The sequence below is a fragment of the Lutjanus erythropterus genome, chromosome 1, assembly GCF_056507025.1.
Source record: "Lutjanus erythropterus isolate fLutEry1 chromosome 1, fLutEry1.hap2, whole genome shotgun sequence".
Lineage (NCBI taxonomy): Eukaryota > Metazoa > Chordata > Actinopteri > Lutjaniformes > Lutjanidae > Lutjanus > Lutjanus erythropterus.
The window spans coordinates 40,083,959-40,096,346 of NC_139317.1; the positions used below are offsets into that span (position 1 = coordinate 40,083,959).

Sequence of the window (12,388 nt, forward strand, 5' to 3'; positions counted from 1 at the left end):
CCCATATGTCATTTGATTAAGCTGACTCATGGACTATTTGTTAAAGATCCCCTCCAGACAAGACATATAAAACACTTTCATTCTTCAGCAGATGAATGTGAAAACATCCCTCTAGTGTCTCTGCACATACATCATTCTGCACAGTGAAGCAACAATAACAAAAACACATTTTAAGTGGAGCTGGAGTTGAACTGTATGACTTATATGTACAATACCTCAGGCAGTTTCAGTATGTTTTCAAATGTAACAATGACACTGAACAACAGTATTGCATAAAAATCAGATAAGCTTATTTGGACTGTTTAATAACTCCTTGTCCCTCTGTCTCGTTCCAGGTCCAGTCGCTGTGATCAGTGGTGAGGAAGACTCTGCCAGCCCTCTCCATCATGTCAACCATGGGATTATTACCCCTTGTACATTGGACGCGGGTCCTGATGCGGTTGTCATAGGGATGACTCGTATTCCTGTGGTGGAGAATCCTCAGTACTTCAGACATGGACACAACTGCAACAAGCCAGCCACCCGTAAGTCTCTGTAAAGTTTATTGCTTGTTTGTCGTGGTTGTTATGACCGATACGCAGTACTGATACATGTTTGGAGATACTAGGAAACCCTTGAACCATTGTTGTTCAAGCATGAAGCCAAAACTGGGCACAGATTGTACGATATGACCCCGTTTCTGACCTGATATTTGAACCACAACTCATTTTAGAGTTGGACCTAATTTCAGCTTCGCCAGGTGGGAGCGAGGAAGATCAGCTGTTCCCAAAAGCCCATCAGGCATCCAGAAGAATTTCTGACATGTCAGAAATTTTGGTCAGCCGTTGACAGGCTCTCCCACAGTTGAAGCAGAGCCACGAGTCAATTTCCCAGTGTCAGCGCCTTTTTTCTCTCTGCACTTTTCTCTCTGCAACAGGGCATCTGAAGGTGCCATGGCAACATGATACATCATGTGGAAGGAAAACATGGACACTTAAGCATGGCTAGCTTACCTCCAGTTCTTTTTAGGAGTTTCAACACACAGGATGGCGCCGATGATCAAGGCCTGTCTTGTTAGCATTATTGCTAGCAAACAAATTTCTCTTGGCCTCAGAGCTTTCAAATAAATATTTATTGACAGAGCTGTCTGCAAGGGCTGACAAACATTTTATATTTTAATTTACTCATTAGTGATGCGCAGACTGCAGGTAAAACTGCAGGAACCATCTTAATCCGCTGGTTGGGTGGGCCAGGTCATAGAAATTAACAGAGTGCTGTTCTGAGAAATAGGAGATTGGTTGTGGATGGGAAATAGGTTTGCATCTCCCGAGAGATATGCACATTTATGCACAAGATGCAGCAGCGCAACTTCAATGATTATATAATACTGCCTCCTCTGGAGAGTTTTTTAGATGACCGATGATATTTGCAGTAATTAGGAATAAAAAGAAATCCCCTGGAAGTCTTGATGGATGGATGGATGGATGGATGGATGGATGGATGGATAGATAGATAGATAGATAGATAGATAGTGTACGGGGTGTACAGTGTGAGCACTTGGGTCGTGGCTTGACGATCGCACTGTGCAGTGTGAGCACATAAAACATGAGCTGTGGCTTTACATCACAGATAATTTATTCATACAGCAGGAGTTGGAATTAAACAGCAACTTTTCTAAAATTGTACAGCGTAAGCCTGGTTTAAGAGTTTAAATATGCTGAATTGTAAGGCACTTTAGAAGCCCCTACAGAATGCCGGTCAAAGAGCCAAGATATCAAACACAAGGTCTTTACGAGGCTCATTCTGACTGTTGCGTCTCCATTGTAATTTGCTGTTTAGCTTTACAATGAGAATTGCTGGGGGCCTCGGGGCAATAATATAATTTAGTGTCATCTACAGAGTCAGTGTGATCATATGGTGTTAGCATCTGGTGGCTCAGTTCCAGGCGCTTCATATAGGATCTGCTTAGATAAAAGCAGCGTTCTGTATATCAACTACTGGTGTTCAGACAGCGCCCCCCCCCAATACCTCACTCACTCTCCCAAGGGACTCATGTTCCAGGTTGGGGAAAGACAAGACCACTTTAAGGCCTAATTACTCACAATTACATCAACTGCTCAGGAGAATGAGCAGAAAACAACTGTGCCAGCAGCCAGCCACAGCCTGGCGCCTGCCTGCTGCTTCCCCTCCAGACGATACCAGTCAAACCAACCGGATTCAGTCGGGGAAAAAGACTCCTCCTCTCCCTCCCACTGTGCGAGCGTCAGCCCATGATATCAGGGCTATCCCTGTGCCTTTAAGCTTCGATCTGCATTGTTTACATCTTGGCTCGCACTCAAAATGGCCGTTGGTCAGGCTAACAGAAGTTGACTTCTGAGCTGGAGCCAATGAGAGGGAAGGAAATCCCATTTAGAGGTGATAAATAAATAAATGACGGGTCTTATGTATTATGAATTACATGAATTGTTAATGGGCAGCCAGTGACTGATTTATAACGTCTCATGCCTTGCACAGGAGATCTGATTGCGGGCTAATGAATAAATGACAGTGGGTGCGAATGAAACTTTCTCCCGATTACGGTGCACCTGGAATTGAAAGTCAGATGGTGGATGGTGCATGATGGCAGCTTTGACTTCACAGAGTGCCCCAACCTCCCACCTCCCTTTCTGAATCCTGCATCCCGTGTCTTTTTTTAGATTTAATTCCATGTGCGTGCGTAAAAAAGGAAACTGTAGGAAATGAACCCTGAATTCATCACAAGGTCGTAATGGCCACTGCTTTCTGCCAACGGCTGGAAAAACAAAATGGCTCCAAACGGCTTCTGCCTCTGCCGATCATTCGCTGAATATGAATGTATTCTTTACCCTCAGGATATGCACGCAGTGAGAGGAAATGGCTGTGTATCCATGTGTATATATACAGTATGTGTGTAGGTGTATGACAGTGAAATCATTCTGTGCATGTATGTGGATGTAGGCGGACTTTCCTCCACTTCATCTATGGTTTGATGTGTGGCTTCAGTGAGGGGTCCCTTGGGTGCGCCCGGGGTCCCCATTGTCCTGCTGGCCTCTCTCAGCCAGATCGTTGTGCAGCTTTACGTGTCAACCAAAGAGCTTCACTCTGCTCAGATGCCGTACGGCTGCATTATTGATGCTCGGCCACCAATCCATAATGTATTCATTCATTTACTTGAAAGCTTCTTGTCCTGGAGAATAGCTGCTGCCGAGTGTCTGACACACAGACACACACACACACACACACCTCCCTGTTCTCTGAGGAGTAAAGGTGCTAACTAGAACCATAAAGGGTTCTTCAGCTTGTCCCCATAGGACAACCCTTTTTGGCTCCTGGTAAAAGCTTTTATAAAGACTCTACTTGGAATCTTTTCAGAGAGCTCTTAATCCAACATAAAGGGTTAATTGTAGAACCATTTGTGACAAGTTTCCCACAAATCCCCCCATGAGAGGTTCTTAAGAGAACTTTTCTGTGATGTAATGGTTCAACCCAGTGGTTCTATCAAGAACCTTTCCACCCTCCACCCCTGGGTGCTAACAGGAAACCACCCTGTTCTACTGAGTACCTGAGAACCCTTTTATGTTCTAAAGTTTTTATCTAGAACCCACCCACAGGATTCTACTGAGAACCCTTTAATTTTCCAAAGGTTTTATCTAGAACCCACCCATGGGGTTAAGAATTCTTTTAATACAAAAGTTTACCCAGGGGGTTCTACAGAGTACATTTTAATATTCCAAACCTACAGAGAACCCTTTAATATTCCAAAGGTTTTATCAAGGACCCACTCAGGAGGTTCTACCAGGAACCCTTTTTATCTAGAACCCATCCACAGGGTTCTACCGAGAAGAATCAAGAATTTCAACAATCTTTCAATTTTTTTTCTGTCTAAAGATGTTTTTTGGACATAACGGGTTCTTCATGGAATGTTCTGTCTTGCAGAGAGCCCTTCACAAATGAGAAAAGGCTCTTCAGAAGCAAGTGAGTCTTTTCAGAACCTCACCTCTTCAAGAAGAACCCCTGGAACCCTTATTTCTAAGAGTGCACATCAGCCCAGCAGGAGTCACACCAGCGCACATAAATTTAAACACACGTCTCCTTACCTGTGTCCATCAGGAGTTCACTAATGTGCCGGTCAGTCCCCGTCTGCTTCTACCACCGGCCTTCTGGGTAATTTATGGCGTTCCCAGCTGTCGGCCTCTGTGCATTTTGAAATCAGCTCCAACAATAACAGTAAAGTGGAGGAGGAGGAAGGGGAGGAGGAGGAGGAGGAGGAGGAGGAACAGTCTGTTGCTGCTCTCTGCTATGCTGGCTTCTGTTAAAACAGCTGCATGTGATGGGAAATGGCCTACTGCAGAGCTCACACCAGTGATTCCAGTGTGCCTTACCAGATGTATTATTCATGAGTGTTTGATCTTCAAGTCAATCCTGGTAAATATATATATATATATATATATATATATATTTAGTAACATCAGTAATAGTGGGAATGACTGAGCACACAGCATCTTGGCTGTCAGGGAAACAGAAGTAGTGCTGCTGTCATTCCCTCACTGCAGGAGAAAAAAAAAAAAAAAACATGAAGAAATAACATAAATATCATCCAATTGCAGTTGCCCTCTGGTTGAACCTGTGCACATGCAGTTGTAAACAGCTCGAGAGATTGGAGGGGGCATTGTGGGAAAAGTGTTAGCACAGTTCCGTCGCTCTGATGCCAATTTAAAAGCATAAAGTGCCGTCATGCAATTGGTTCATCTTCCGGATGAACCGGTGGCCTCGACTTTCGTTGCGGTAAACAGACGAGCCGTGACTGATTAGGACGTTCGGCGAGATCAGCTTTTTTTTTTTTTTTTCTTTTCCACGGCGAGCTGAAAAAGGCCAATCCTGGGGAAATGTAGCCGCATTAGGGAGATAAGGGCAGAAAAGGCAAAGGACAATTCTTTAGCCTAATGACAGATCTGTATCTAGCCGGATCCGCTGTCTCCCAGCAAGTGGCTTTGTTTTATCACTCAGCTTGCTATTTTAATTACGGATTTGTCACATCCCGCTGGCCAAATTTAGACAATAGCTTTTGATGTTGGAGTGTAACACGTAGCCTTTCATTATATCCATGTTATTAGGGATATCACACGTGGGCACGGCTCGGACAAACCCCCTCTCTGTCCCCTCCACTTTTTGGTGTAGCGGAGACATAATTATGCTCAAGGTGATGCTTTTGAAGATTAAAATGTTTCCAGCAGAGACAAGGAGTGAGTAATTTGGCAGCTTGGAAAGCTCAGCAAATGAATGGAAATGCAGAGCAGATTGATTGAAAGGCAGTTATCATGTTCCAAGGCTATGATTCCTTGAATCAGAGTTTGAAACAGGAACAGCCCCACAGGCTAGCCAGTTGTGAATTTAAGCAGCCCACTTTAATTTGTTCCTCAAGACGTCCAAGTCGAGCTCCTCTCAGCTCGGCCCAGACGCGAGCCAGACAGGAACTTCTTGGTGGAAGGAGCTCTGAAAAAGATGCTGGTTGGTGCCAGGTACGATCCTATGAAAACTATACGGATAGACTAAAAACCCCATGGTGAAAGACCAAAACAGTAGAGCAATGACAGTGAAATAAATTAAAGATTAAATTAAAAATGTTTGCAGAAGCAGACACGTTTAATTGATTTGCAAACCTTTTGCAAAATAGAGAGGTGGAAAGATGCTAAATACGAGCCACATTTAATTAAAATACTTAAAATACTTACACATTTCTTGGCTCCAACCACAGTAAATTAAAACAAGTGCCTATAACCATGTAACGTGTCATTTTAGGACAAATATGGGACATATTTTAAGAGCAGTGCCTACAAGAACATATGACAAATTCTGTTAACACTGGCCCAAAGAGCCCATTAAAGTTGGATGTACAACCGCAAAAGTAACACCTTCTCATGAGTGTTGACAGGTCAGCACTGTAAGGAATAGTTTATTCCCATCCCTGTGGACCCAGCCTATAGTTTTTTTCTTAGCAGCAGATTAAAAATATCAACATTTCACCAAAGAAAACTTCCATAAACTACTTTCCTGCTATTATAGAGACATTTTATACCATATCTGTGGGGACTAACAGCTCAGAGTGGATGGCATGTCTCTCCTCTAAGATGTCAAATATAACTATGTTGTGCTGGTAGACTTACTGTATAAAGAACCTCCCTTGAGCAGCAAGTGTAAAGTACTTAAAGTGCTTGAGTGTACTTAATGCTTAAACTTTAATCCTGTAATAACACTGAGGGTGAGCTTAGGGAGAAGCCATTGTCATCAATCACAATTTTATCTCCATATATAAGTGTTGTAATATGAAGCCGCTAAGTGTTCAATATTAAATGAATAAATAAGACATCACAAAGTAAATAACCGTTTAATTAAACAGTGGAATATATTCTATTAAACTGGTAACATTTGGGGAAACAGAGGTCAGATCACTCTTCTGAAAATGTTTCATTATTCTACTTTAATTCAACAGAGTTTTATTAAAGACATTTTATTTCATAATGACAGTTTTTCATAGTCTAAATTTTCAGGACAGCGTTGTCACCAGTCACATGCCCCCTGCTCAACAATTGCTACCACAGTTAGCCAGTTAGTTCCTGTTAGCAAGAGCAACAACAATGTCAACGTGATTCTGAACTAGCTTCTTTTTTTTTTGTATGGGTTAGTTTGGATTCACCAAACATGCACAATGACACAGACTAACCAATCAAGTCAACTGAAGACAAGCAACCTCTATTGCTGTTTTTGCCAAAGCAGTGTGGCAGCTTTCACACAGTCATCTTTGGCTTATAAAACATCAGTTGCCTGTCAGAAAAGGCTGTCTGTTGGAAAGGTAAAGCAGTGAAAATATTCTAAATACAGTATACACTAAAACTGATATTGATTTTTTTTTTAGGTGGGGCTTTTCATTACATTTTGCTGCTGACACTGTCCACAGCAGTACATTACTTCGCTTCCCACCACCTTCAAAAAAGCCAAACTATCCCTTTAACAAGGCTACATAGCAGGTTACATTGTTAGCTTGAGTTTTGTACTTAACATCAAAGCAGATAACTGGCGAATTTAACTTACCTCTGCAGTGTTTTGATTCTAAAGATGTCCCCCAGGCAAAAAGACACAACCAAGGACCAAAAAAGACAGCCTGGCTTTATTGTGTGGTTTCTATAGCAACCCCATGGTGGAAGTGCTTGTGAAAAGCTTCGACATCTGCAAACTGTCCAAAACTAACAATCCAGCATTTATGTCCACTTCATGCAGCGACTGACCCAGTGTGTCAGGGGAGAACAGAGGCAGGGTAGTGACCATGCAGAATGACCCTGATAAAGTCCACAAGCTGAAACGCACTGGACAATAAAGTTGTTCTTTTGTACTATAGTGAAAGCTTTTGGAGTTTTGACCTGTTCAGTGTTTAAACGTCTCCCTTAAGTTCTCTTTTTTCAGACTTTACACAACAATTTCTAGTTCTTTTCCAGGTGAAAAAAAAAAAAAAGGTAGCTGGGGATATTTGACAAGCTGAAAGGTGAAGGAGCAGAGATTGTTGACAACTCCACTGTCATAAAATGACTTTATGAAATTAAATGTGTCACCGTGAAATACAATGTCATTAAGAAAAGTGACATTATGAAGTAAAAATCTGGCATGGAAAACAGTAATAGTGTAACAGTGACATTGAGAAATAAAAAATAAATGAAACTAGAGGAGGTCACTCAGTAGACTGTAGATCTCCACCAGGAAACTTGAAAAAAATATTTAGAAATTATATTGTTGTAATCACTAGTAAACTGAATTAGATTTTTCTCAGTAACTGTAACAGAATACAATTACGTTTATTCTGAAATGTAATCTGGTTACTTGAACTAGTTACTCCCCAACACTGCTTATAGGTAACTACTTTGTTTCAGTCTAGCAGCAGTTAATGACTTGTGGTCCCTATTGGAGTGAGGAGTCAGCAGTCGGTCAAGGTTATATATAGGTTTTATAAAGGTTTTGTAATGGTACAGTCATAAATGTGCACAAGTAATTTTAGTTTGGTGGGTCCAACAGCAGCACGCCTAGTGGAGATAATTAAAATTTATATAGTGGAATGAAATGAACTCCAGTAAAACCAGAAAAAACAAAACAATTTCATAATAAAGGGTTAATTTTCTTGTGTTATTTAAAATTTCATGGTTTGTTTCTTATCTGAACTTTGGACTCATATCGTAGGACTGTTTTCCGCTCACTTACTCCATGGCCTTGGCCTGGTCTTTGTTTCCGGAAATTTCTGAAGAAGACTTGAATGTAATCAGGACGATTTTATGGGTGAAGCGGTTTTTGTTGTTTCAGCTCAGTCAGGCATAGGTGAACGTTAACACAAGCCACAGCGCTCACAGAGGCCGGGCAGCAGCGTCAGAAGCACGGGCAGGCCGGCCGGCCGGCAGTCAGTCAGCCGCAGCAGGTTAGCAGGAGATACCCGCTGAGAGCCAACAGTAAATGCTGGTGTTCATGTCGCAGTCACCCAACGATGCCAGCAGACACAGGGCCCCTGTGCTACAGTCAATTTAATGGCAGGGAGCTGTTTGTGTGCCATTAGCTGCTGGATGAGTAACCCTCACCTAACTATTAACATCCTGTGGGACTCATTTTGTAAAATACCTATTTTACTTTGGATTTCTTCTCAGAGACAAAATACAAGAAGAGCAGAGAAAAACTGGCATGATATTAAAGGGACAGATCACCCCAAAATAATAATAATACATATTTTTCCTCTGACCCGTAGTGCTATTTATCCATCTAGCTTATTTTTTGTTGTGAGTTTTGGAGATATCAGGCTGCCTTCTCTCCAATATTGTCATAACTAGGCCAAAAATATGGAAAGAATATGGAAATTTTTGGATGATACAAATATTGCCTGTCTTGGGGGAAACTTGCAGCAGCTTTTGGGGTTGTCATGACAAAAATTTGTAAATTAAAGATGTGGCTTGATTCAAACAAATCAGCATTAAATTTGAACAGAGCTAAACTTATGTTGACAGACTTTTAAAATCAATACACAAGTACAAATTATGATAGATGTTATTATTCAAAGAGTAAATGAAAATAAATTTCCGGGTGTGATACTAGACCACAAAATCGGCTGGAAACCTCATGTAACATATGTATGATCAAAGTTGGCAAGGAGCATTGCAGTTCTGGGCAAAAGTAGACACAAAGTGGAACATAAAGCATAGTACACACCTAGAAAAGTACTCCACGTTTATCATGCATACTACAAAAAAGAGCCATAAGGACAGTAAACAGTTAGATATCTGGAACACACTAACAATCTGTTTTAAAAGGTACATGCATTGAAATTCAGCGATCTGGCGGAGTTCAAACCTGCAAAAATGATTTACAAAGCAAGAAATAATTTATTTCACAGAATCATACAAAACATGTTTTTGGACAGACGGGGTGGCTATAACCTCAGAGGGAGATTAAATATGAAACATGTGTTTGCACCAATTTTAAAAGCACGTGGATTATCAATTTGTGGGGTGATTTTGTGGAGCGCACTGGGAAAAGAAGTAAAAAAAAAAAAGATATCAGACAGCTTAAAAAGATGAACAAAGAAACTATTTTTGTGAGGTATGAAATGAGGATCTGTACTCAAGTACAAGTACTGTTACACTGTTAAAATTTTAGTCAATTACAAGTAAAAGTACTGGTGGTAGAAAAATACTTAAAAAGTATTTGTCTCAAACACTACTCAGAGTATTAGTTACTTTTTAAGCATTGATGTTTGATGCATTATGACTAGTATAATAATATTAATAATGGTTTATAAGTCATAAAACTTTTTTCTTTTTCTTGTCTTATTTCACATTTTAATTGTTTAATTTTCCTCATTCAACGCTTCTGTCAGACAAAACAATGACAAATGAGGTGCAATTACTGCCATGACTATTGATTAAATATTGATTAATACATTTTCAATTGGCTAAATTCCTGATGATGATTAATCATTTACATCCCTGCTCCAAATGTGTGCTGCTGCAGTGTTTTGTCTTGTTTTCCGTTTCATGTCCTGGCTTGTTTGTGATCAGATCACCAGATCGGCTACAAAAATGCAGATGAAAAGTTTGGATATTAATTCAAATTGCAGTCAGTATTGAACTATTAGTGTAACAACATAGTGTAATAAATACTTAAGTACAAGTAAAAGTACGGACTTGAAAATCTACTAATTTGAGTATCTGTAGTCCACCCGAGTATTGTTGATAAGGTATGAAGAGGATGGACATAGTGGTGTGGTTGTAGTGATGGATGCTGGGGAGGAGAGTGGCCTCATGTAGTTGATTGATTATTGATGGATTAGTATAGAATAGGGGTAAGCCCAGACAAGCATGTTGCTTCTTCCTACTCCTTCTCAGACTTGAAATGTCCAAATTTTTTTGTTGCTCATTAAAAGTCTGTTCATAGATCATTATATTTTGTATGTTCCATTTTGTACGTATAAAATTATTATTTTTTATTCATTTAAATGTTGGAAATAAATCTAATCAAATATAATGGGATGAAATGGCACTCAGCTTGTGGCGCTCAAAACACCAAAAAAGGAAATTTCAAAATTTCAAAACCAACATCTTTCCAAAAATCATGACCCGGTTACTCAGGATAATCCACAGACCTTGTTGTGAGCAGTTTCATGTTGGAACTACTTTCTTTCCAATAGAGAGGAAGCATTTCTGGTAGCTTCAAAGTAGTTCTGGTCATTCTACTGCAGAAAGTAGTCCCTACATAAAACTCCTCACAACAAGGATTTCTGGAATAAACTGGCTAATTTTGAATATTGTAAAATATATGTGTTTTGGTGCTATTTAGTCCTATTATATTGGAGAGAAGGCAGACATCGCTACAGCTGATAACTCCAAAACTCTTAACAAAAAAATCTGGCTGGATAAAGAGCACTACAGACCAGGGGATCAATATGTTTTTGTTGTTTGTTTTTATTTTTTTAATTTTGGGGTGAACTGTCTCTTTAATACTTTTTAATATCACTAAATTGCTCTTTTAATCATGTATCTTAGTGTTTCTAGCATTAATCAGAAAATATATAACCAGTCATAAAGATTCATGAGATGCTTAGAGTTTTAATTTAAAGTTATAGCAGTATTTTTTTATGAGCACTGACCTGATGTGGCAGTGTCTTGTTTCATTCTTGTGTGAGTGAATTATAATTCCTGACAAGTAACTTTATCCACAAAGTGACTGACTGTAGGACCTGAAGTGCGAATTTGGCAGGATGTCCTCAGCGGTTTTGATTGAGCCACAGCTGCTCAATGTTAAAGCATCCACCCTGCAAAAGACGTGTTGTCAATGACCAGGAGACTCGCATCGATCGACCCACCACACACACTCAGGGAAGCTATCAGGCAGAAAAATACTCACACACACACCTGCAAGGCAGGAACCCGCGCATGAATGCACAAAGTTGGCAGGTAGTCGGAGAAAAACACACCCTCAAACATACACACAAACAGACATATGCACACATACTGAAAGTGGGGAAAGTTGGCAGGTAGTTGAAATGCGCGCACACACACACACACACACACACACACACACACACACACACACACACAGACATAGGTACAGAACAAAGCCCTCCAAACATCTGTGCTCCCCCAGCAGTCTGACCTGACTAGCTGAGTAAATCTCGGTGCTGCGTTGTCTCCCAGCCTCCAGGGAGAATGTTTGCTGGCGTCGAGGCCTCAGGTGAGCCAGGACAAATGAACGATGCTGAGCTGCGAGATGGAGATTTAATCTCAGGGCTTTTCAGCGTGCCACTCTGGGTAAATGGGCTGCAGGATGCAGCCTGAGTCTGCCTGCAGAGGAAACTGAAGGTTAAAGTAACTTGTCCTCGGCACTGGCGATAGGCACGCTCCATAATAGCTGCTTCATTCCCATCAGTGTGGAGGAACAAGGTGGCCAGTGAGTATTTAGCTGCTGAATACAACAAACCTAGATCAAATATTTACATCTAGGAATGAAGGAAGTGGGGGAAACTGGCACAAATGGAGAGTTAAACAGTTTTCCGATGTTGGCTTTAGCACTGTGGTATCCTCTTCAGAGCTCCTCATGGACTTTCATTGGTTTGCTCAGGTTATGCAGACATTATTTCACTATTTTACAATCAATTATCAGTCAACTGTGATACAAATCTTAAATCTCTTCACTTAACCACACAGCTATGATAATAAAATACTGCTTACATGTCAGATTTAACAATTATTTTTGAATCGATTAATCTAACAATTATTTTTTAGATTAGCTGACTAATGACTCCAAAGATTAACTTTGTATTACTCAAGTGATATATCAATCAATTTACCCCAATTAAATATCAAAACTT

General features: G+C 40.5%; 1 protein-coding gene across 2 annotated transcripts in view; it reads left to right on the forward strand.

Moving 5' to 3' along the window:
- The window catches only part of ntrk3b (neurotrophic tyrosine kinase, receptor, type 3b), a 292,291-nt gene that overhangs the window by 228,115 nt on the left and 51,788 nt on the right, over window positions 1–12,388 (forward strand). For both annotated transcript variants that reach the window (XM_084721783.1, XM_084721791.1), the window contains one exon: window positions 336–524. In XM_084721783.1, coding sequence (XP_084577909.1) covers window positions 336–524 — 189 coding nt within the window. The remainder of the gene's footprint in view (window positions 1–335; window positions 525–12,388) is intronic.